Source organism: Myotis lucifugus, unplaced genomic scaffold (assembly GCF_000147115.1).
Source record: "Myotis lucifugus unplaced genomic scaffold, Myoluc2.0 scaffold_139, whole genome shotgun sequence".
Classification (NCBI taxonomy): domain Eukaryota; kingdom Metazoa; phylum Chordata; class Mammalia; order Chiroptera; family Vespertilionidae; genus Myotis; species Myotis lucifugus.
Window position 1 is genome coordinate 3,126,407 of NW_005871187.1, and position 26,667 is coordinate 3,153,073.

Genomic DNA, 26,667 nt, shown 5'->3' on the forward strand with positions numbered 1-26,667 from the left:
ATGATAATTTCTCAGTTTAAGGATGTTAATGACCAACATATTCTCTTGGCCTTTAAAGGTGTTTATTTTCAAACTTAATAGCAGAGTAAAGTAAAAATTGACAATGAGAATTTTTAAAATTAAAAAAAATCTTATATATTTTGTATAATAATTTATCTATATGATTATTTGTCTATGGCCTATAGATTTTACCTTATTTTATGATATATGTCACTATTTAGTGATACACTAGGCACATAACAAGTATGCAAAAATACATATTAAACTAGAGTAAATTGGCAAACAGCAGTAATTATATAATTCCTAACAATTAAGGGTAGCATTCCGATTCAGTACTCTGAAGACACGGTTGGTTGGGGTATTATATTCAAATATGACAGCTCCTTGGTAAAAATAGTAGTGTTCTAAAAACGAAAACAAATTGAATAGTTTAATTCTCTGCTTGTATTTCTTTGAAAAGATAACATAGATTATCATTTATTTTTTAGATTATCTACATTAAATAAGGTCTGATTCAAATATATAAAGTTTGAATCCCTTCGCCCCCAGATATCTGCCTACTGTCAGTCATTTCACCATTAAATATTCTCATTAATTTTATTGAGAAGGTTGTTTTGTTTTAAAGGCTGACTTTTAACATGCAAATGTTTTTTAAAAGTTACACTCCAAGTGGAGAACTCAGAGTGGGAGAGAGGAGATTGGGCCCAGGTACACACACCAAAGCCTTGATGGAAGAAGTACAAAGCTCATGGGGGTGGCAAGAAAAACACAAAATATCTTGGCCTAGTCAACAATTTGCTTAGGTTGATTTTGCTTAAAGACATTCACGAATACAAACTCAAGCTCTCTCATCCCACCATCAGCCCCAGTCCTTGAGAGCCCATGAAGTGTGAAAGGAGATGAAAGGAAGGTAAAGAATGCAAAGTATAAAAAAGTATGAAAGGCTCTGTGTTTTAAAAAAAGATTTCAAGTATCTTCATAGTTTCCTAGTCTACTTACTGTTATAATAGAAGACTGCATCAATTGTAGGCCCAATTCCTTGGAAGTGGTCAATAGTCAATTTGGGATAACCAGGGTCCATGCATTGCTTTCTCTCATCAAACCTAAGCAAAAAAACAAACAGCAGAAACTTCAGCATAAATAGACTTCATGACAAAAACTTGACACTTCATGACTTGAACAACAAAACCCACCTACTTCTGTCCTGAAAGGTACTTACTAAAAAGAGTTGAGCTGCACTGATGGGAAAACCCAGGACCTATGGTAAACAGTTCACTGATATATTCCATGTCCCTATGGGACTCTAACCCCAGTCTTCTTGACTACCAGTCAAACACTCTCCTCCCTCCTCCATAATGCTTTCGCAGTGCTCAGTCCCTTTTTATAGAGCCTGGTTGTCTAATTTCCTGTTAGTGAAGACCTTGTAGGATCAGCTGTCATTCAGAAGATAGTTTCCTCGTTTTGTCTTCATGGGTCCAGTGATTCTGGAAAGGAATCTGAAACTCCGTACACCCTCCCACCTGACTGTAAAGACTAGGTCCCATACATCTCCATCACTATTTCCCAATGTGTTTCCACTATGATTGATACCATGACATTTAATGTAAAGTATTCCTTTAAAATACACTATGTGTTATTTCAAAATTCAGAATCTAAAAGTCCAGAGAAAAGAACTAGATAGACAATGAATATTCTAGTCCTATATTCTCTTGATTTATCTCCCTGGAAGATAAAAAAATCTTTGGGAAGTTGTATGTAAAACTATTCTTCTGGAAAATCCCATTCCCTGCTTGTTTCACTATCTTAGAGGTCAAATTAGTAATCATTAAAGCTCACCTCCAATACACTTCATCTACAAAGAAGTAGGTCTTACGAAGAAGTGGGTTATAAACAGCTGCATCAATTCTTTTTACAGACTCAGGAAAGCCCAAAGAATGTATGCTTCTGGGGTAATTTGGCTGTGGTCTTAAATTACTGATTAACCAGTACTTATCATCTGTGAATACAAAGAAAAGAGCACATTGGAATCATACAGAAAGAGTAATAGAAATATATGTTGACTCACTGTGAACATCATTCTTTTCCCATTCTTCCAAAGTGTATTGTTCCTTGTTCTTAAACATAGCCCATTTTCTATGGTTCTGTATTTCCCTCCCCCCCATAAGTATTACAATTTATATTTTACAAACTTTTCTTGGAAGTTTTATATATCATCTATTTAATTTATGTTAGGTTATAGTTCAGTGTACAATTAATACAATTTGGAGTGGTTTTTTAAAAATCTATATTTATAAAAAATTGTAGTATTTCCTTAATTTATTCTCTTCCTTGAAGTAGACTCAATAGCAAAACCGAACACTGGAATTACCTTTAAAAAGAAAAACGTGTTGTCCAGTTTCAGTGTCATAAGCAGCTTGAATACCAGATGTGAAGTTTGGCCATAAGAAAGAAATTAAACCAATACTGGCATTTGGATTCCCAGGAATCTGCATCCAGAAGAAACTGACATGTAAAACATTAAATACATGTTAAAAAATTGTTGTGGACTCAAGAACCATGAAATGTGAGTGGAAAGGACCTGTGAAACAGTTTAATGTTTCTTTTCATGATCTTCACATTCTATTCCATGGATGTCTGTGTAGGAGCACCACAAGGAAAAAAATGTTAAATCAGTTCTTTGATAATAGCAATGGTATTAACAGACAAACTGTTATACCCTGGATATTGGAATCAAAGGATCATTATTTAGTCTGGTCCCACAATCCATTCACTAGCTTTATAATCTAAAGGAAGTCACTTAATCTCAAGTATCTAAGTGTTTGAATCTCAAAAATGAAGAATATTTTTTCTCCCTTCCAAATACTAATCTTCTATACTTCCCCCACACTTCTAATATCTGCTTCAGTCTGTGTTGTAAGACATGAACCATAAGTCATCCTGGACTTCCCTTCTCTATAATCAAGAATCAAATCCTTTAAATAAGTACTCTGCCACAGATTTAGTTTCAGACACTATTTTTTATCTATGATTTAAATAGTCTGGCTTCTCTGTTTCCTGTCTTATAAGTCCCCAGCCCAGATTCCAATTGTAAATCCATTATTTACACACCAGTTTTCTAGTTAAGATATAAATATAATCATACCACTTTCTTGCTTCAAAATCTTCAAGATCTCTCCACTACCTACAGAATCAAGTCCAAGTCCCTATTTACTATTTTCATCTACTTAATCTTCCATCATTTTCTATTATTCTACAATAAGAACAACAACAGAGCACACTTTAGGAGAAAAACCTTTAAATTTGGTCAGGTATAAAAATAATCCTACCTGTCTTTAAAGTAGAAGATTCCATTTCCCACTCTAGTGGCAGCATCAAAATGAAAATTGGGATCACAGTAAGCTGGTTCTGTACTGTTAGGATTTGATGAGAGTTGGAAGTTTTCTGGACCTCCTGAAAATACGTTTCAAGAAGCATTAGAAAAAAATCTAATTTTTAGTTCATCAAAGGAAGAATCATTCTTTTTTAAAAAACATTCAATTTTCTTGATGAAAAATGCATAAAAAGCAATTTATGCTTTCTATAACATTTACAGAAAGCAGACAAAAAAGTTTTTCCCCATGTGGTTGCAACATTATGGAGGAGGAAAAATCTGTTCACTATGGTTTTCTTGTTCCAGTTATATTTTTTTTCTCTGTGTACCTTCTTCAATAGACAATGGTATGTTAGATAGAAATAACAGATTCAAGGCCAGAAGGCTTAGGTTTTGCCTCTGGCTCTGGCATTAACATACTAGATCTCTTGTGCTCATCTACAAAAATGAACATAATATCTGTGCTACCTACCTCACAGGGTTTCCATGGGATTCAAAAGTGAATACAGATGTTAAAGTTTTAGCCAAATGCAGGTATCATGAAACCACTCAGAAGCGTGAATATAAGGCAAAACAGTAAAGAAATTCAACTTACCATAGAGAGACTGAATGGCATGTATATCATCATTAGAGAGTTGAAATGTGTTGTGGTCCACATAACTGTAGATGGGGTACATTATGGCCTGTGGATCACTGGAGTGGTCTAGACCCAAGGCATGGCCAACCTCATGAACAGCAACTAGGAACAAGTTGATGCCTAAGAGGAAACCAACCAGAAGAGGAAAAGAGCAGTGAAATCTACAGGCAGCTAGAAGACAATAACACAATTTAAATCTGACACAATGAGAAGGGAAACATTTGGGAATCCTTTACTTGGTTCCCCTCCTTGCACAAGGTTTTTCAAGTCTTGGTACTATTGACATTATAGCCCAGATAATTGTTTTGTTTTGTTTTGTTTTTTAGAAATCCCTGGCTTACCATTAAATAAGTAACAAATCCCTCTTCAGTTTTTATAACCAAAATGTCTCCACACATTGTCTAATGTCCCCTTGGGAGCAAAATTGCCTCTGGTTAAGGATCACTGCACTATCACACAAATGACATATATTCTGTTGTGAAAATCTCTACAATAACTCATAGCTGTGTTCAATAATTCTCACTGCCTCTGAGTTATTATCACTTCATCCTACTTTTACTCTTGGTCAGTCTTGAGTGCATATAAAAAAGTACTTAATAACCATTCTTTACTAAACCCAAATATAAGGCAATATGAAGTTCCAGGTACTATGAGTCACTGAGAAATATACCACATTATGTATAATCCTTATGTAACTAAAAGGAAGCCACCACACTCTCCATCTACAGATGAAGACACAGTATCAGCAAGATTAATTGACCAAATTAAGTGCTGACCCAAGTTTCAAATTTGAATTTCTTGGCTCTAAATAAAGCTCACCTTTTTACTACACATGATTCTAAATAAAATCAGAGACTATGCTTACAAGTGAGATATATTTACACTGACAAGTTATAGTCATGCTTGTTCATTTTTTTCTGTATCTCTTAGAGCATGCACCTTTGTAGGTAAGATAGAGAGGTGTGTCCTTTCTCTGAAGCTTCTTAAGAAGATCTGAATAACCCCTTAATCTTAGTTTTTATCTGTGTTCTGGTCTAATGCCCTCATTATTTCTTCCTGTTTTGTGGCAAAACTGACGCTCAGAATTGACTTGCCCAGGGTCAAAGTCCACTTAGCCTCAGAGCAAGGCCTTGAAATACTCTCCACTACCCAAGCATGAACATAGAGTCTACTGTCTTTTGGGAGGTGTCCAGGAACATTCCCTGTAACACAGGGGTTTAGCAACAAACTTGGAAATGCTTGAATTTCTCTCAAATAATGAAAAAGAAGTGTAGATTCTGTCATTCTCTCTGCTCTGCATAATACAGGAAAGAGTAAACAAAGCCTTTGATATTTTGGCTTAAACCTAAATTTATCTTATTCCCAACTCATATAATACTTTGTATAGACTGGTTCTTATCTCAAAATAATGGATTTTTGTTTGTGGGGTTTTTTGTTTGTTTGTTTGTTTGTTTGTTTGTTTGTTTCCTACATTGTGTGTTCCTCGTCCTTTTTATCTGTGTAACCAAAGTTCTCATTGACTTTCATTTTTGTCACTGAAATTACCCCCACGGCATCACTTAACACTCTAATAGAAAGTAACCATTGAGCTGATTGTTCATCTAATTTACAGTGTCAAAAATTAGGTTGAGAATGAGCACTTTAAGTTAGAATTTTTATAATTTAGCTATTGAAAAATATAAAATTGAGCCAATTAAAAATAAGGCAACATGGACAGTTAGAATTCATTTGACTAACATTGGACTAAAGTAAGAATTAGGAAATGCATGTTCTGACCCTAGCTTTTCACAAGCTAGCCACTAACTTTCCCTTGGTCTCAATTTCCTCTAACTGTAAAAAAACTATATTAAGTGATTTTTCCAAGGTCCTTTAGAATTTCAAAACATTCTAGCTAGCTGGCACAATTCTCCCACACCAAATGAAATGATTATAAAACCAAAATATTCTTTCATAAAATTTAGACAAATTTAATACGTCTAAGTTGAAAATTTTTAGCTCAGAAAAAAACAAATCATACATCATTTGTCTTTTGACAATGTAAAAATCCTCTTATCACTTAAGAATACTATAAGCTTTAGACCATGTGTCAGACTAAAATAAATAGTCTTTCTGGCCTATAAACTATTACTATCTAACATTTGCAGTATCAGTAAGACAAAGGGGGATGCTGAGAAAAGCATATTCTTCATGACATTCTCTCCATTTACTTTCTACATGACTCAGTCACATAATCTAGGATTCCCAATAGAGAGATTAAGTAGGCTTCTGATATGATGGCTCCAACTTTCCAATGGAAAGTGATTCCTCCAAATAAGGGAGGTTAATTATTCACATCTTCACTTTTATATAGGAATGGTGACTTACAGCTCCTCTGTAAATACATACAAGTTATGATTGAATGACTAGTTGGGCATTCTGAAACTTTTATCCTAGAACCACAAGAGACTACATGACCAAATAACATGGTGTATCTCTATGAGGTTCTCTAAATTCTCTACAGTATTGCCTTTCTGTGTCACTATGAATCTAAGAAATTATCAACATACTAGAGGTCCGATGCATGAAATTCATGCAAGAGTCTTGGCCCCCACCACCGTCGTCACGGCTATCTCTGCCTTGGCCCCCACTGCCACAGCTTCGTCTGGAAGGACTTCCGGTCTAATTAGCATATTATGCTTTTATTATTATAGATAATGGATCAGGAAGATAACCACACCATTTTAGGATTGTTAGCATATACAGAATTAGTACCTATGTTTGTGTGAGTTTATGGATTGCACTGTCAAAATCGATCACATAACATACCTATAGTTCCTGAGGTTTCTGAGTTTATACGAAGTAGCTATGTAGCCTCTTCCAAAATGGTGGCACTATTTATAATTTGTTAGGGTTTTCTTTTGTGGTTTTGTTTACTTGTTTGCCTACCTTTGTGGTTCATAGTCCAGCGTTCAGCCTCATCAAAATATATGTCTCCTCCAAAACCAGGTCCAGGTTTAAAAGCATGAGCTATAACTCCATCTTTGCCATCAAAACGGTAAAAGTCTCCATAATCTTTTGAAAAGGAAAAGAAGATTAATCTTTCTATGTATACTCTAGGTCAGTGGTCGGCAAACTGCGGCTCGTGAGCCACATGTGGTTCTTTGGCCCCTTGAGTGTGGCTCTTGCACGTACAGTGCGATTGAAACTTCGTGGCCCATGCACAGAAGTCGGTATTTTGTGGAAGAGCCACACTCAAGGGGCCAAAGAGCCGCATGTGGCTCATGAGCCGCAGTTTGCCGACCACTACAGTCTAGGTCATATCAAATGATAGAGATGAAATAAGTCCAAGTTCTCTACCTGCAGCTGTAAATCTTATCATAATGTCAGCCTCTCCTGCATTGATCATGATGAATTTCAAAGGGGTCACATCACTCCATACTTGAAAAGCTTTCTCTATAGCATCGTCAACATCCTCACGCTTCATGTCAGTAGTGTAATTACTGATTCTTTATCAGCAAAACAAAAAAGAAAAAAATATATGAAACCATGTGCTAATTTTTTTATATTATAATATTTCATATCTGCTGGTATCATTGGAGAATGAGTTATTTCATAAATTAATTGTACCAATTTTTTTTAAAAGCACACTTTCGATATACAGAAATGTTTATCCTTGGACAACTTTCTCCTTAAATGGAATCTAACTTGATTTGTTCTCATAGGTCATTTATAGGTGACCCTTACAAATGATTTACATTCATAGAAGCTTATGCCTTTTGCCCCTGCTCCAAGACATCTGCATTTATTCATCTTGACTACTTGAGAAAAAATTATCCTGTGTCTTATTTATTGTAATTTCATTCTCCTTTCATTTGCAGGCTTTCTACTCAGGTCTGGACTGGCAAGCCAAACCATCCTTGAGTGAACAATCCTCGCTCCTGGAGATAATGAACTTGAACAGAGGGTAAGTGTTAACAGTTGAGGGAGGCTGCTTAGTCACGACCAAATGTAGGGTCATATCTAAAATTTTCAGGATTCCAGAAGTCAGACCTGTGGGGAAGCAGAAAAATACATGGCTATGATGTTACCTGTAGGTAATGAGATACTTCTCCCATACTGGCCTCCCTTGCGTTGTGTCGAAACGATAAACATCAGGCAATCCACATCGAGGTCTGTGCATCATGTCCAGAGTGGACTTGTCCAGTTGCCCTGTCACATTTAGTCCCAAGAACTGTTGCATTTCCTGAATTTGATTCTCCATGAAGTTCTCATTGACTTTCATTTTTGTCGCTGAAATTGCCCCCATGTTGAAGCCATAAAAGCGTTTCAAGTACCTCTGGAAAAATAAATTCAGTATTACCTTATTATATATCTAAAGTTTTCTGTTGGAGCTCTGCATATGTGGATCAACTGTGCACTGATAAGTTTGAATCAGGTATCAGAAAATTAATCATAATAAGAAAAAATTTTTGTGCTGTCATACATGTCATAAATTATTAGCAAGATTGATTCCTGGAAGCCCACTAAAAACATCCTTATGTCTCTACTGCTTCAAACTTGTTTCTACTTTTAAAAACTTATTTCAGCATCTGACACATCATGGCATTCAGTAAATCAGAAAAACCTTTATTTATTTATTTATTTTTAAATATTTTTTAATTTATTTCAGAGAGGAAGGGAGAGGGAGAGATAGAAACATCAATGATGAGAGAGAATCATTGATTGGCTGCTTCCTGCCCGCCCCCTACTGGGGATCAAGCCCACAACCCGGGCATGTGCCCTTGACCAAAATCAAACCTGGGACCACAGGCTGACGCTCTATCCACTGAGCCAAACCAACTAGGGCAGAAAAACCTTTATTGTCAGGATCCATAAATTAAGTTCGAATAAAATGTTCTTGCCTAAAAATCCAAAGCTCAACAAAATGGACAACCATGACAAATTCAATGTTAAAACAGTCTTAGAAAATGGGGACATCATCTGAACTCATGTAGTTAGGGGAAAGAAATGAATTAAAAAGTTATATTTTAAAAACTGTTCAGGAAGAAATATCTGAGATAGAGACAGTAAAGAGTATTCTTGCCCTGGCTGGTTTGGCTCAGTGGATAGAGCATCAGCCTGGGGATTGAAGAGTCTCAGGTTCGATTTCGGTCAAAGGCACATGCCTGGGTTATCAGTAGGGTCTTGCAGGAGGCAGCCGATCAATGATTCTCATCATTGATATTTCAATCTCTCTCTCCCTCTCCCTTCTGAAATAAATAAAAATATATTTAATAAAATATATTTAATAAAATAGTATTCTTGAATTATCATGGAAGACTGAAGTGGTTAAAATAATCAAAACATTATTCAAATCTCAGATTATTACCAGCATTAAATGGTTAATGTAAAATACCGTAACAGAAGTAGAGCACCAATTATTTTGAACTAAAAATCCTTGGCCTAGGCTTTTTAGTAAAAGGGACAAATTCAACCACCAATTTTATCACACTCCTTCAAAACCAGCGTCTCTTTATTACACTCCTCTTTGGCAAAGAAAACTTCAGTGCTAAAATCAAATAGCTCCTTAAACAAGTTTTTTCCAAATAGTACTTTTCAATATAAAACTGGTCAATGTAATCAATCTTAAAGACAGAAAGCAGGTTAGATAAATACTGGAGCGGTTAATACTTACTTGAGCAAATGCCACATTCTTTTCTTTAGAGTTTATCCGAGAAACAGCTCCAGGAGCAATGGCCTGCAGGACCAGCATCAAGAGAAGAAACTTCATTCTAAACTTCTCCTGAATGACAACCTAAGTCACCTTGTCTTTTCTAGTACAAGTCCTTAAATGTGTCTCTTTATATATCTTTTAAGCCAGACATGAAGAGGAAATCCTTTGAGTGACTCATAGTTAATATCATCTTTCTACAAATCTCAAAAACCCACAAACAGGAGTATGACCTTACTGGACCAACAATGGGTCAATTCGTATCTAACCCATCAATGGTTCAATTAGCAATGACGTCAACCCTCACTCAGACAACTTGAGGTTATATTTCTTCAAATGAAATGAGTTCCTTCTTCTACCCATCTTGCAAAATAAGCCATTATACAAGAAATTCTGAGCACCTAAAATATAGAAATAACTAAAAAATAAATTTTTAGAGAGTTTAGTACCTGAATTTTCACTGTAATACCTTCTTTATGTTCATTATAGATGAAGTAAGCTTTTATTAAAAAAACAACAACAACACAATACTGAATGTAAAGGGTTAGATAAATAAAATGCTTTTTGCTAGAATAGAGGCATCCTCTCTATGCTTAATCTAGCTCCCTGAAGAACCTTGATGTAGAGCAGTGGTTCCCAAACTTATTTGGCCTACCGCCCCCTTTCCAGAAAAAAATATTACTCAGCGCCGCCTGGAAATTAATTTTTTTAAATTTTAATAGCAATTAAACAGAAAGATATATGTATTAATGTTTCTACCTTTTTCGTAAAATATAGTAAAGAAAGGTGTAAATTAGAAACATTGAAGTTTGAAATTATGAAACTATTTATTGAACTCAGAATAGAAAGGTAATACAAAAAAAGTTAAAACAAATGCACCTGTGGCCATCACCGCCCCCCTGGATCGCTGCAGCGCCCACCAGGGGGCGGTAGCGCCCACTTTGGGAATCACTGATGTAGAGATTTCATGTTTATCAAAGAAAAGTTTATGACATCATGATGCTTTGATGTTTGTTCTATGTGTTGTACAGGCTTAGGTTCTGTTTCTATAACTTCACATTTTCAGGCATCTAATCAGAGGCCCATTCCCAACTGGGTAGCTGTGTAGAGAGGTTCCAGAAGCAAATTTCCCTAGAGGAAATCATCTGGAGTTGGCAGCATGAAAGTCAATACTTCAACTTTGGGAGATAAAAAGTTTGCCTCCAGAACCTCTCTACCTCCTTATCAGCTCAACTGCCTTCCCCTGTGACTTAATTGTCCCATTAACACAGAATCTGCCTCCCAGTCAATAGAGAATGTTTGAAGACTGAAAACTTTGAGAATTAGCAATGAAGTCATCCCCCTGAAGGTTGAAGTGCAAACAGTGGGACTATCTCCTGATTCCATATGAACAGTCTGAGGTGGTGTTGAGCAGCAAAATACTGTGCTATGGTTCAGTCATTGCTCTGACCCATCTTCCAGGTCCTGAAAATGCTGGCTGTTCACCAGCATTTCCCTGAGGCTAGAGTCCGGGAGAATGAGTCACTTCCTAAGTAGGAAGGAATTTAGCATCCACCTCCAAGCTCTGCTTTTTTTCAAGCTCTGGGATTTGACTTCTAAAATCTTTCAAGTATTTAATTTGAAAATTAGAATAATAACCTTGGCTTCCTTATGCTTTTGTGATGGTTAATTGAGACAAGGTGTTATAAATACCAGCATATACTACAGGTGCTCACTAATATTCCTTCCCTTCCCCTTGGCCTGAAAGAACATCATGCATCTTAGGTTTCCAACCAGGTGTGAGTGCAGGATTCATAAAAATGAAGTTCATGTAGAAGAATTATAAGGTGATCTTTTCAAATACTGAATATAACTCAAGAATCATAAGAGGTGTCCTGGTCAGTGTTGCTCAGTGGTAAGAGCATCAGCCTGGACCCCAAAGGGTCTCAGGTTCAATTCCCGGTCAAGGGTAAGTACCTGGGTTGCAGGTTCAATCACTCACCCAGTTGTGGCCCATGTGGGAGGCCACCAGTCAATGTGTCTCTCTCACATTGATGTTTCGTTCTCTCCCTCTCCCTCTCCCTCTCCCTCTCCCTCTCCCTCTCCCTCTGTCACTGTCTCTGTCACCGTCTCTGTCTCTTTCTCCCTCTACCTCTTATTCCCTTTCACTTTCTCTAAAAAATCAATGGAAAAAATAGATCCTTGGGTGAGGTTTAACCAAAAATAAAAATGAATCATAAGAGGAATATGGCTGTTTGGCTGGAAAGCAGAAAAATGGGATTTATTAGAAAATATGGGAGTGGCTGGTTCTTCACCATCAGGATGGTGCTACATTAGGGCAGGGCCCGTCTGTGTTGTTCACCACTGTATTCCTGGTGCCTAAAACTACCTTGAACTTAGTAGGTGCTCAATAAATAGGTGTGAATGACTCTAGTTGGAGAATAGGGCTTAAAGGATATCAGTAGTAAATGTCCTTTGTGTGAACAATTACTACACAGAGGGTGTGTTCCTAAGCCCCACTGAAAGCACACAAGAACTGGTCTCATTCAGAGCAGGAAGGAATCTGTTTTTTGGAAGACTTTCAGGAAGACTAGAAAATATAGGGTGAAAGATACAAAATAAAAATCACCCAAGATACAAAAGAAGTGAAAGAATGTTCTCACTGAAAGGTTGCAAAGAATAGAAAACTGCACCCACATTTTAGTGGTCTCATCAAATGCCCCAAGTAGGTAAAGTAGATGAGGGCCATTTGGGCAGGCATAGAACAATGCAGTGGTTATAAGTTTAAGTTCTGAGGTCAAATAGGCCTGCTTTAGAATCTTAGCTCCATTGTTTTATGACCCTGGGCAATCCCTTTAATCTCTCTAAGAGTTAATGTATTCACTTGTAAAATTGGAATGAGAGTGGTTACCTCAAGAGTTATCATAGGATTACATTAAAATATAAAGAAAAGTATTTGGCTTAATCCGGACACACCTTCATTGTTCAATGATTTGTTATTATCCTTCCTTTACTGTACTGCAAGGCATTTGAAATAGATTGGTAATGGGGATGAGAAGGGAGATCAACTACATGCTCAGACCTCTCTCTGTGGTAGAAGGAGCTACAAAAAGATTATGATCAAATCCTTATGACTTTTATTTCATTTAGCTTTAACCCCAGCTCTAGAAACCATATCTCTTTCTCTCTATACCCCTCAGAGACCTAACCTTCCCTCCATAATCAGCAACCCCCTAGGCAGCAGAAGTCTAGACCTGACTAATGGTCATAGTGTCTGGAACTCTGGCAGATTAAAGATAAAATCTTGATCGGAGTTCTGTTAGAGATCCTCTGGCTAATTTCCAGTGAGACCAGAGAGAGCAACACAGAAGCAGACCTCAGAACTATCCTCAAGACCTGAGGAAACTCTTTATTACTCTTATCTCACCTCTGACCTCTCAGTTCCCAGCGTGAACGGAAATCCCTAACCCACAGTTCCTTGTGATGTTGCTCTATATAATCTGTAACCTACATGGCTGTGGGAAAATGGCATCTTTAACATTAGTTTCCTATTTCTGGATTGTCCAATTCAATATTAAATGATTTTTCTTTCTATCTTGCTTATGCATTTCTTTGCACCAGTGTATGCAAAAACACTGTGGCTCCAGTAGCAATCTTGGTCACAACTAGAAGCTGGGGGTCCCAACAGAGACATGACTTCCAGGGGACACACTGAAAGAAGTGAGAATCAAGGGATCATTGGCAATGCTCTATGTGAAGAAAACATGTCTATGAAGGTGCAGAAAGGAGTCAAGATCAGAGTTCCTTTTAAGAGGGACAACTTTTTTTAATAAGAGTTTTCTTATTAAAAGGCAGATTTTTATAACACAAAGCTTCTCCATTACCTTGTTTCCTTTCTAAGTTTGACCCCGGGACATTTTAAGGTATAACCTGATATAATCACCATCCGGTAGTTGTGTCATCCCTGAGAATTCACAGGTAAATGGAAACACAGTCTTTGGCAAAGACCAAGAAGGAGAAATGCTCCCAAATATAGAAAGAAATCCCTTAGGTGACCCTTTCACCAATAGTCTATTCATGCAGAAAGAAAACTTCAGCTGGTTAACCCTTCCCTTTATGGATAAAGAAATTGGAATCTAGAAAAGGGAAGTGAATGGCCTGAGAAGACATCTGGGAGGTCTCCTGATTCTGTCCTGACCTGTTGCTACAACATACTTCATCTCGTCATGTGTATCACTTTAATTTTTCTTCAGATTTAGGTCTCCCTCTCGGTATCTTCTAATGCAGACACTACAGAAATGATACGATGATACCCTCAAGCTTTCTAGTTAAAGCCAGGCTGCCCCCTTTCCTGTTGTGAGAGCCAAGAGTAACTGAATAGACCTGGTGTAGGTGAGGTGAAGCAGAACTCGCCACCCCAGAATGTGCCGTATAGATTATATTGAGCTGAAGATGATCGGGGCCAAGCAGACCCAGAAAGAGCTTCTTCTTTTTTAAAAAATTTAAATTCTTTATTGGTTAAAGTATCACATATGTCTTCTCCCTCTCCCATTGACCTCTCCCCAGCCACCCTCACTCCCCTACAGTCTGTGTCCATGGTTACATTTTATGAATTAGCAATCATTGTAGGCCCCTTTTTAGCCTTCAAAGAACACAAAGGAGTACTATTACTAGGCTTTCAATAAATAGGTGTTTGACTTTAAATGAATTGAAATAAAACTGTGGAGGCAACACCACTGGACCTAACACAGGCACGTGCTCAGATTTCCACAGCAGACAGTCTCTTTTCTATGCATGTATTCAAATCAGGGGTTATCTAAGGCAAATTTTTGAAATATCAAAAATGCCCTCACCCAAATTCTTTTTTAAAATATATTTTTATTGATTTCAGAGAGGAAGGGGGAGAAAGAGAGAGAGAGAGAGAGAGAGAGAGAGAGATCAATAATGACAGAGAATCATTGATGGGTTGCCTCCGAAAGCCCCACTATTTAGGTCACAGAACATGATGTGCAAAAGGTCATGTGCCCTGACCAGGAATCAAACCATGACCTCCTGGTTTATAGGTCGACTCTCAACCACTGAGCCATGCCAGTTAGGCATTACCTCAATTCTTGAGCCATTTCCATTCAAAGAATTCAGAGCTCCCAAAAGACTCTTGTTCTCAGCTGCCTTTCAACAAATCCTTCTACAAGGTATTGTCTGATGGCCCTTAAAGAGCTACTTATATCATGAGCATCATCATTGTATAAAGAGCTCTGAATGACGGAAAGAACTTCAGTGGATTTAAACTCTTGGAAAGAAGTCAAAGTGAATAATGGGTTCAGGGTCACAAATGTTGAGGCAAGAAACAGATTCCACTGGCTGCACGAATGGAGCTTGAAGGAAAGGAAAGAAATATAGAGAGGGGAGGGGGGAATAGTATTTTAAAAGTTATCTTGCCTCACTCTTTTTTTTTTAAACTTTAAAACTGTATATCTATCATCACTACTCTTAAATCAACCATACTACAAAGTCTTGGTTATTCTGTGTCAACTGAAGACTCTTGTTTTTGCCTCACTCTCGAAGGGAACTGTGTCGATTCTCTCTGATTTGTTCCCCTCTTTCAAGCCATTTTTTTTCTCCTAGAAAAACATGGAGAGTCATGACTAGTTTCTTTTTTTTAAATATGTATTTTTTATTTATTTGAGAGAGGAAGGGAGAGAGATAGAGAGATAGAAACATCAATGATGAGAGAGAATCATTGATTGGCTGCCTCCTGCACACCCCCTTCTGGGGGGGGCGGGGGGATCAAGCCCACAACCCAGGCATGTGCCCTTGGCCAGAATCGAACCTGGGACCCTTTAGTCTGCAGGCTGATGCTCTATCCACTGAACCAAACTGGCTAGGGCAATCATGACTAGTGTCTACTGGAAGACTGAGACATGGTTAGCTCATGAGGAACATAGTTTTTGAGTGAACTCTTCCATGGGAAGGCCTTCTATTATCCAAAGTTAGGAATGCTAGGGTCTTGGCCAAAGGTAAACCAAGTATGGTCCTGTGGGAGAATCACATGGGCCCATCAAGAGTAGGAAGAGGAAAATAATCCAGGGAAGGGAAGGTGAAAAGGACACACAGACACACACAAGAAGTGAATGAATCTACTTGAGCATCGCTTTACAAAATCAGAAGTGGAATTCTGTCTGCTGCGGAATGATTACCTAACTTACCTCAAATACAGACAAAACACAGACGCTCTTCCTTAGCGCCAAGGAAACTCATAATCTCAAGTTTCACATCTTCGTTACATTATGATAACAAAGCTCTTGGGATTTTCCAAACCAAGTCAGCTCTAAGAAGATCCACTCTGGAGAGAGCAATGAACTGTCTCCTCTCGAATACCAAGTCCATCAGATGATTAATGATGGAAAGAAGGGCTAAAGAACCATGCCTAAAATTTATTTTAGAAATGCAAAATATTTTACAGTGAAAATAGCAATGTCTAAACAATCGTGTTTTAGGCATAATTCAAGGAAATAACATCTTAAGTCACATTCTTGTCTGCTCTGGGAAACTCAGATCCTGCTTTTCAGTAATCCAAGTGCAGCCTGTCTCCAGGCTCAGCTCTGCTCACACAGCTTGCTTGGAGCCCTATTCACACAGCTAGCAGGCTGTGCTTTTTACTCATTTGTAACCCTGAACAGGTTGTTTGTATTCTCATTTCATTCCCAGAACCCAACTCCACCAAATGTAACTAGAATATTTCACCCAAAATATGCCTATTTGACATAAAAATTATTTTGAATCAAAGACAATTTAAAAACGGCAAATGGAGGAAAAGCTCCCCTTTTATGCCAAAGGCAAGATAAAAATTCTCCTTTTATTGCATATAGCCCAGAGAGGGCACCAGAGAAGTCTGCAAACAAACCTTACTCCACTAGTTTCTTCCCTTATATTTACCTTCCCAGTTTGTCCTCCCAAAACACTTTCCTTGTCTTGTCCTTTGTCTACAAATGTATTGATTTTTTGGAAGATTGTATGTAAGCTGGAATTCTAAGCTGCCATTCTGAGTTCTTTTTTACTTAGGCTTCTCCTGTGTGATGTGAACTGCTCTCCTTTATGTTTTCCCCTGTTAATCTGTCTTTCGGTTAGAGTTCCAATTGAAAACCTGAGATGGGTTGGCCTTCCCTTCATCACGAAAGTGAATTTTGTGGGTGTTTTTCCTCTCAATTTCTAAGCCACACTGTTGGTGCCACCCACGTTGACACCTGCCCTCTGATACCATAGCCCTATGGAATCTGCCCACATAAAATGCATGATACAGAAACCACAATTAGTGTGCTTTCTGTGTCTAATTTCTGAGGATAATTAAGTTAACGCCTACTGGAATTATACACTGAGAATGAGAACGACCGTCTGTAATAAAAATAACTAAATGTTTTTATTAAAAGGATATTTAAAATGTTTTCTTTGATTTTATAAATAATACATGCCAGTCATAAACTATTTGAACTACAAAAGAGTAAGGAATTAATTTATATATATGAATAGAATAAAATATCAATTAATATTTCAGCCATATTAACCACCCTTATAGTCACCATTCTTCTATTACCTGTAGGGCGTGGAAACAGCACCAGGGTTAGACCGGTGGGTCACACTGGACCTGGGTTCAGCAACCTCCGTACTTGAGTTCTGGCTAGGAAAGAATTCAGAGCCAATACTCAAACTATGAGAGAACGTTTATTTAGAAAATTACAGAGGTGGAAGAAGTAATTTGTTTAAAGAAATGGGCTGAGGAAATAAGTTATAGAGGCAAAGGAAGGGCCCTAGGAGCTTGGGAGTGAGAAAGGTAATGGTAAGGGTAATGCACCGGGGTAGAGGGGTGGGAGGGGGAAGGGAATGGAAAAGATAAGGGCGTGCTCCCTGGAGGGAGAACGCACTGGGTCCTCTCTCCTAAGGGTTTTAAGGGTGGAGATTATAGGGGAGGTCCCAGGGGAAGATCTCAATAAAATATTCATCAGCTTTCCAGGTGAGATCATTCAGGGTCTAGGTCTCTACTGATTGACTGGTAGGTGCCAGGGCACGGGGTCATTATTCAGTGCCGCTGGTCCCGAGGTCAACCTTGGCCATGGTTTTGCTGCTTTTCTGTGCCTGGAGCTGAAATACAACTGAGGCCTAGATGTTCTCTCTAGGGAGGAAAGGTCAGGGATCCAAACTGCATGATCAGCCTAATGCGAGGGTAGGAAAGGTCCCCCTGGGTTCGAGGTCACACCCTACAATCGTCCTTTGTTGGCACCCAGGCCTTCCCTGCCCTGGTGACCTTCCCACCTGGCCCTTTGTCCTTGCTCTGCTCATGTCTGTCTAACTGCCTCCCACATATGCATCTCTTTATGCACATATAGTTAATTGTATATAAATGAGTTCATATCCTATATGCAAGTTTTATTATGGACAGCTTCCCTTTTTTAATACAGTAGGGTTTTTTGTTATTGTTTGTTTGGTACTTTGTTCATTTGTTTTGGGTACATCCCCCTTCTATTTTCCTCTCTCCACTGAAAAACTCACCCTCTCCTGCTCTCTGGTTACTCTCCATTCATAATTGGTACGATAGGCTCCTATGTGTTTCTTTTTTGCTCCATAAAATGAAATTATATTACATACATTTTTATAATTCTTGTTTTTCTCACTTAGCAAACATATTACAGAAAGACCTCCAAATCGTCCAGTATAGATTAACTTGTTCTTCAAAAACCCCTTTATTAGGTTTCATAGCTTAGATATACCAGAATTTTCAAGGCTTTCCTTATTGAGGAGTGTAGATCCTGTTTCCAGTTTTTTACCTCTGCACTAGCAGCAAGAGAATCTTAAGTTTACTCTACTGAAGCACTTTTCTCCTCTCATATTTGCAGGTTTGTTAAAGTAATTTTCTGTGTCTACTCTGTACCACTGTCTAGTCATTTGAATGGAGCTGTGTGGTTCAGAACCTTCTGGAGATTGTGGGTCTCTTCATTCAAGTGACAAACTCCAGAAAAAAAAAGTAATTACGTGGGGGGTTTTTTGCAAATAATTTTAGTGTCCTTGGACCCAGTGAAAAATTCCTGGATTTTAAAGGAAAATTCTGCACAACAAAGAAGTTTTACGATTATTGTAATCATCCCCCCACATCTCTGGACCTCTTCATTTTGCTGATGACCTGTAATAGGTTGTGGACTCGCAGCATGGTGCGAGTTTGGGGGCTACTGTGAAGGTAACTGCTCTCTTACACACAACCTAATTATTAAGTACTTATTCACATATCACTTTATTCGCATAAGCTTGTAATTGGTCATTGTGAATATTGTCTTAGTTTTCATTCTTATTGAGATAATGGGTGTGATGATTCCCAGATCTTTTAATGACACATGCAGCCGTAACCGGTTTGGCTCAGTGGATAGAGCATCGGCCTATGGACTGAAGTGTCCCGGGTTTGATTCCGGTCAAGGGCATGTACCTTGGTTGTGGGCACATCCCCAGTGGGGGGTGTGCAGGAGGCAGCTGATCGATGTTTCTCTCTTGTCGATGTTTCTAACTCTCTATCCCTCTCCCTTCCTCTCTGTAAAAAATCAATAAAATATATTTTTAAAAAAATGACACATGCAATCTAAATTCCCTATACATTTTATGCTTGTTTGTTAGACCAGCATTTCCATGACAGAAGTCAGTCCCAAATTTCAGCAGAGAGCTGCCTTTACTCCTCTGTTCCCACCTCCATAGGACAGGAAAAGCAAATGTATCATATGCTCAGACTTATGGGGAATAAACCAGAAGCATTTCTGAGTGCAAGCCCCTGTTTCTGAAAAGCAATGGGCTGGAGATGTTGAGGTTTGGAACTGGACTCCATGTGTCACCTCTTCTGTATCTGTTTCCTGTCTCTCCTCTGTCCCTTAAAGGTTAGAGGTTAGCCCAAGGCCGTAAGACAGCAGAGAAAGACAGGTCAGAAGTTCTACTGGGCCAAGGCCATCCAGTGACACATACAGTAGCACATTTGGAGTGTCTTCTGCATTTAAGCAATATGTAGTTTTAACAAGTCTTCTCTTGTTTAAGTGATAGATTGATGGGATTTTTACCTTATGTTTAAGAAATTCACGAAGAAGAAACTCCAGCCTACATGGGTCTAAGGAGGCACAGTATTCATGGAAACCACACTGAACAAATTATGTGGGAGAGAAAGAAATTCCTAGTCACCAAATAAGCACATCAAAATACTGGATAAAGAAGGTGAAGGGATTAGCTAAAGAACTTATTATATACATATACCCCACCCACACGGACAATAGTTTGGTGATGACCAAAGGAGGAGGAGAGGGGCAAAGAGCTTGAAAAATGGGGGGGAAGGGCACATGCAATTATGTCAACACTTAAAATCCTATATAATAAAAGCCTAATATGCTAAGTGTCCAGTTGTCTGTTCAACCAATCAAAGTGTAATATGCTAATGATATGCTAAGGCCGCTCAACCACTCCCTATGACTTGCACTGACCACCAGGGGACAGACGCTATAGGTTAGCTTGCTGCTGGGGTCCGGCAGATCAGGACTGAGCAAGGCGGGCCAGACATGCCCTGGAGCCCTCCTGCAGTCCCTCCCTGGCTGGCCAAACTCCCGAATCCCTCCCCGGCCCCGATAGTGCACTGGTGGAGTCCCTCGGCCTGGCCTTCGCCCTCTTGCAATCCGGGATCCCTCGGGTGATGTCAAAGAGCCAGTTTTGGCCCGATCCCACAGGCCAGGCTGAGGGATCCCACTGGTGCATGAATTCATGCACTGGGCCTCTAGTTTGTAATAAAAATGTTTTAAAAAAGCATCAGTCTGGGGCTATATATGAAGTGAAGAAGACACTAAAAAGCTGAGATGATGTTTAAGGCAAGGGTGGACTTTGAGACAAGAAGGAAGGAATCGAGGGAAGCTTTAGAACTAATGACCATGAAGATTCTATTGCTAGATAAACCTTGACAAGTTCCCTTCGGCACCAAACTGGGGAGAATGGAACACTTGGGGGAAACCACTGTAAGCAAGTTGATGCCACATTCTGCTGTGTGCAGCAGAATATCTCAGTTCCCCCAAACCATGTGTCAGAAGATTGCACACATGAAAACAACCATTGATTGAATTTTAATGAGTCAACCAAACATTCCTGTAAGACTGGTACCAAAAAGTAAACCCAAATTCCCTGCTGTGATCATCCAATGGGAAAATCCACTGTTTTGATATTTGGTATTACTGTCTGTTTTACCTACCCTCTATTTTTTTTCTGTGGGGGAAAATCTGTGCAGTGAGCAAATGCTATAATTTCAGCTGCAAGTTCCCTTATTATCGTTGGCACCTCAGCGGCAGTGTTTGGCTGGGTTTCTATTATGACAGGGATCCCTTCACATTTTCCTTATTACTCAAGAGTCCCAGGGCCTGATTGGCTTTGGCTTCTCCTGGAGGCACTTCCGCTCTTCAGCCTTTGACATGTTTGACCCAGTAGCATCTCCTTTTGACTTTATTGGGAGCTCAGACCCAGGAGAGCTCTTGAAGTTGTAAAAGAGGGCAGTTGGAGAAATGAGAACCCAGCACTAATGTGAGCATTGTGTGTGGCAAGCACTAGGACAGACTATACACATTATCTCTTCCAAGCCCCAGATGACTGTAAGATGTTGACCATATTCCCATTTTTCAGATGAGAAACATAAAGCTCAGAGAGTTTTGAAAATTTGTCTGTGGTCAACCAACAAGTTAAGGAGATGGAATTGAGTGTGGTGTGTCCACATTCACGAACTCCTTAGGAGGGAGCCTCACAATGTACCAGAACATCATAGCATAAGGCAGCAATTCTTATGACTGAAACAAGGGAGGATTTTCTTGTTTTGTGTGCTTTGTTGTGTTTTTTGTTGTTGTTGTTTATTTTTTTAATAGAAGCTGTATCTGGAACAATTTTGCTTTTAAAATAAATTTTTATTGATATGTGTAATATACACACAGAAAAGTATACATCTAGAAATGTTGATCTCAAAGTATTTTCACAGAGTTAATATACTCATGTAACCATAATTGGTCTAGTTTATTTATTTAGTGGTTTTTCTTCAGAAGTTTCTTAAATTTTCTGTGGTTTTTCTAGGTATTGACTATTAATGAAATATTTTTGTTAGGGGATGTCTCTTCAGCAAGAAACTAATTCTCAATTTTTATCAGGAAGGAATTTGGCCCATCCACATCTGGCACCAACCAAAAACCAGTCATTGCATAATTGGAGGTTTTCTACCTTCCTCTGAAACAGCATCTTCTTTTTCCCTGACCCACAGACCCCAGCTGACTACAGTGTGACAGCCTGGAATGGATTTTAATCCTTTAATTACATACAGATGTTCAGAGAATTAAAGGCATACATGTGCTCTTTAAAAACTCTTTAAGCAACTTTTTAATGTTCCTTGATTGATCTCCCAGTCAAAATCTGCCTGCTTCCTTCATTGGTACCACAGTTCCTGCCGCCAGAACTGAAGCCACAGGAAAGATAGGCTTTTGCTGTTGTGTTCACGGATGTGCTGTAGTAACTAGACCAGTGCCTGGCATCGGCGAGGTGCCCAATAAATATTTGATGAATGAAAGGGCGAGGGCTAGGCCCTCCATCTTGCCCCAGGGTAAGGGCTACGCCCTCCATCTTGCCCCAGGGTAAGGGCTACGTCCTCCATCTTACCTTGGCCACGTGCTTGGCAAGGAGCTTCTTCCCGGAAGTCTAAGACTCTGCTAGCCACACCCAGGAACAAGACACCGACTTGCGCCTGGCCAATCGGCAGAGCACAGTCCTTTCTCCTCCCCTTACTATAAAACCCGTCTCTGCGCAGGGTTCTGTCTCTCGGCCACTTGGCTTGCCATTGTGTCGGTGAGTCTGGTGGACGGGGAGCTCAAGCTAGCTTGAAATACAGATTCTTATGCTTTTGCATCGGATTGGCTGGCTCCCTGATGCGGTTTCTTGGGGATCTTGAAATCTGGGCATAACAATGAAGAAATAAAAGAGTAAAAAAAAAAAAATCTCTATTCACCCAATTTCAAAATGTTTTATTTATTTAACCAATGTTATTAACCTTTAGGTCATTTGATACTCTTCCTCTTTTCTATTCCCCACTCACAACATCTTCAATCATTTTCCAAATCCTGTCATCTCACTATTTATCACATTCTTTCCAGTCCCATTTAGTCCATACATTTACCATTTTATACCTGGAGTCTAAATCCCTTTCTAGTTAGTCTTTTAATTCCATTCTCTATGCAAGATTCATTGTTACCAGATTTTTTCTACATTTTACTATTTTAAAATATGTTTTTATTGATTTTTAGAGAGATAAGAAAGGGAGAGAGAAATAGAAACATCTATGAGAGAGAAACATCTGTCGGCTGCCTCCTGCATGCCCCCACCAGGGATTAAGCCTGCAACTTGGGCATGTGCTCTGACCGGGAATCAAACCAGTGACTTTTGGTGCATGGGTTGATGCTCAATCACTGAGCCATACCAGCCTGGCTCTACATTTTACTTTTTTCATGGTATTCCCTTTCTGAAAAACTCATTCAAATTAACCTCAAGTTAAAAGAGGTTATCTCAGAATAGGGGGATTACAAATGACTTTTATTTTCTTCTTTGTACTTCTGAATTTTTCTAGAATAAATTTTTAGTAAAAATTCCAATTCATATGATTATTATTATTTATTTTTTATTAAATGTATTGGGGTGACATTGATTAATAGGATCATATGGTTTCAAGTGTACCTTTTTATGATATCAGATTGTTATATTGCACTGTGTGCCCACCACCCAAAGTCAAATCATCTTCCAATACCATATGTTAGGCCCCCTCCACCACCATCTCATCCCCTTCCCTCTGGTAACCACCACACTGCTGTTTGTGTTCAGAAGTTTTAGTTTTATATCCTACATATGAGTGAAATCATATGGTTCTTAGCTATTTCTGATTGACTTATTTCACACAGCATAATATTTTCAAGGGCCATTCATGTTGTCATTGTGGTTGCTGTGTAGAGAATGTATGAAAGAAGAGCAAAGTTGTGGTCCAGTTAATGAAGCCAGATTTAATCTCTACAATCTGGCACCCTCCCTTTTCCAACCTTCCTCCAACAGTTCCCTGAAGGGACTTTTCTACTCCAGCCAACGCTCCCATTTTTTCTATTCCTGTCCCTCTGACATTGCTGCTGCAGTAAGTCCTTTTGACAGAGAACTTCCTCTTTCACTTCTCCTCTGATTTCTCCAAATCTTAACCTTCTTTCCCGTGGATACTCGCAGCTATTGTCCCATTTCCCCTTCTCCCTCTGAGACCACATTCCTGGATCTGGTGACTTTGCTTTATATCTTGTAGTTCCAGATACCACCACAGAGCTGCACATGAAAATCAGAACTCCAGATGTGCTTACTTCAATTGAGGGTGGCTAAATACTTGACCTCGGCGGGTTTTAATACTTTAATACCTGTCCTGAGAAGGGTGTATCCGCAAGTGGTGGGTGTGACTGGGATTGTGTAATTTCCTGTGGGAAAGGTTCTCTTCCACCTAAGTAAACTCCCAACATTTCCTAGAGCATAATTCTATTAGCTTACCAAATGATATTCCTTCTCAAAGGCTAGTTCCTTAATATAAAACAAAGCTTTTACCATTTATTTTTACTTCAATTTGGAATTATCTCAGATCCGTTTTTAGTCATTTGATCCCTTTTTGTCCTAGTGATGAGGGGCTGGAATGAGAGTCAGGGATCTGGGATTGGAGAGGGAAGGTTGATAATAAGAATGGAAGCCACCAAGTCAGAAGACAAGCTCCTGAAACTTCTTAGAGGAATAGAGCCACAGCAGAGTAGAGCACTGGCTCTCAAAGTGTGGTTCCAGACCAGCAGTGGCAGACTCATATAGGAATTAGTTAGGCAGCAAGTGTTTGCCACTTCCCCAGACCTTTTTAATTCAGAAACTCTAGGGTGGGGTCCAGCAATGGTGCTTTGGAGATTACTGCCCAAGTGTTTAAAGGGAGGATCTACAAAGGATTCAGTTCCTTCCTTCTACACTCCCTGGTAACAAAGATTAAAAACGTAAAACTCAAGCATTTCTGAGACTTATGCATTGCTGGATTAAAGGAGGTTCTGTTTAAAATCCCTATTCAAAAAAAAAAAAAGTTACCGAGTACCTAGGATATCCCAGCCACAGTAAATACGAAGATGAGTGAGTGTTTCTTCCTGGAGGAGGCCTGCTCAAGACTGTGTCTTTGTGTGCGCCGGTGCCCATGCGTGTGTGCATTCGTACGTGCGTGCCTGTGCGTCTGTGTTGGGAGTGGAGTGGAAAGTGAGGAAGGCTTTTTGGAAATAATGAGTCAGTTGGGAGATGATGTCAAAAAGTGAGAAGAGCCAGCCTGCAGAAAAGCACAAAGATTCCCTTGTCAATGCATATTTTGATCCTTAAAGATATACTGCAACCTTGCAGGAGCTAAATGAGGTAGGAGCTTGCTTTTTTTTCTGCTTGGCTTCACTTTGATCTCACAACTTGGATGCAAAAGGGACACCTGCATCCTAGTTCCTGGTCATCTTAAAGTGCAGCTTTGCTTCCAACTCCATTTTCTGACTGACTTTCAAGGATTTCTCTGAGGATGCTGTTCTCTCTGATTCTTCCTGAATCTGCCACCCACTTAAAATACTAACTCCCTACCACCCACAATTTTCTCAGGCCAGGCTCATCCCAGGCAAAACTGTTCCACAGTCAACATTTATTGTGCTTGCTTTTCTCCAAACAATGAACTTGGTCCTTAGGAGGTTTACAAATGTGTATAAGACACTTACAACCTAGCTAAGGACATAAGACCTTGAATAAAAAATAATAATAACAATATAGTCTGCCAATGACTTACCAAAAAATGGTATGATCCTCAAACACTGCAGGAGGACAGGGAGCCACAAGCTGTGGGCCATTTAAAAATCAGTCTGCTGCCTATTACTGTAGGCCTGTGAGTTATGATGTTTTCCCATCTTAATACATCATGACACATGAAATTTAAATTTGAGTGTTTATAAAGTTTTATTGGAACACATGATGTTCATTTAATTATACTCTATCTATAGCTGATCTCTTGTTACAATGGTAGAATTAAGTATGTAGCTGAGACAAAGACCATATGGCCTACAAAGTCTAACATATTTATTACCTGGCCCTTTACAGATAAAGTTTTCTGACCCCTGCTGTAGAACAAGGGTTTCCAAAATAGTTTATTTAAAATATATATATGAAACAGAAAATTAGACCCTCCTTGCTTAATCATTATCACCACTATCCCCCTACTTTTTATCTTTCTCCCTTTCCCAGCTTTCCAGTTACCTTCAAGAAATGCTAGGGTTCCAATTTGAAAAACTGCTACAGTAAGTGGTTCAGAGCAGGTAGAGATCATCTGGCACAGTTAAGCAAATTTTCTTTGGAAAAAAAAAATGAGCATGGAGCTGGGCTTTGAACATTGGATAAAATTAAGAAAGGAGATTATCAAAGTAAAATTTTCAAAAAGTTATAAATATTATTCATTTAAGGATATATTCAGTTCATTAATGAGAGAATCAGGAGAATAGTAAAGCTAGTCCAAAGAGTATTTGAGAAACTACATGTGCATAGGCATTTGGAAAAAAAATTAGAATTAGTTTAGGTTAGTACAAATTGGTTAATATCTTACAAGGCAAGAAATCCAGTGGGGTTATCTTTTCCACTGGATAGAAATCATTGATATTGTTAATAGACAAAAAAATTATAAATTAGCATGTAGTTTCCCTAAGTCTAGACTTTTAATTAATAATGAGTAACTAGTCAAATAAAAATATATTCTCCAACATGATTACATAATCCTTGGGGTGACCAGTTAAACAATGCTCTGATAAGACATTGAAAGGACATTCTTTTTTCTTTTCCTTAGTTACAAGTTTTCTCTATTCTTTTTAAATACAAAGTGAAGGAGAGTATTCCTTTAAGATTTTG

At 38.7% G+C, this 26,667-nt stretch overlaps 1 protein-coding gene across 1 annotated transcript; it reads right to left on the reverse strand.

Annotated features, from left to right (window-relative positions):
- Positions 1–177: 177 nt before the first annotated feature.
- MMP12 (matrix metallopeptidase 12) lies at positions 178–9,756 on the reverse strand. Its single transcript, XM_006094681.2, has 10 exons — positions 9,661–9,756; positions 8,075–8,322; positions 7,344–7,492; positions 6,933–7,058; positions 3,966–4,127; positions 3,327–3,450; positions 2,369–2,502; positions 1,837–1,996; positions 1,000–1,103; positions 178–404 (listed from the first exon to the last, which is right to left on the reverse strand). Exons 1-10 carry the CDS (start codon positions 9,754–9,756, stop codon positions 304–306), a joined length of 1,404 nt encoding a protein of 467 aa, XP_006094743.1. The 3' UTR covers positions 178–303.
- Between the last annotated feature and the right edge of the window lie 16,911 nt (positions 9,757–26,667).

What these genes read in the sequence shown, in the direction of transcription:
- MMP12 (XM_006094681.2), bottom strand. Translation starts at nt 9,756, where the DNA reads ATGAAGTTTCTTCTCTTGATGCTGGTCCTGCAGGCCATTGCTCCTGGA. An exon ending in AAGTATCTCATTACCTACAG is followed by an intron (nt 7,493 to 8,074) that starts GTAACATCATAG and finishes TTGCTGATAAAG; the next exon opens with AATCAGTAATTACACTACTG. An exon ending in TGCAGTCTTCTATTATAACA is followed by an intron (nt 405 to 999) that starts GTAAGTAGACTA and finishes TTTCGTTTTTAG; the next exon opens with AACACTACTATTTTTACCAA.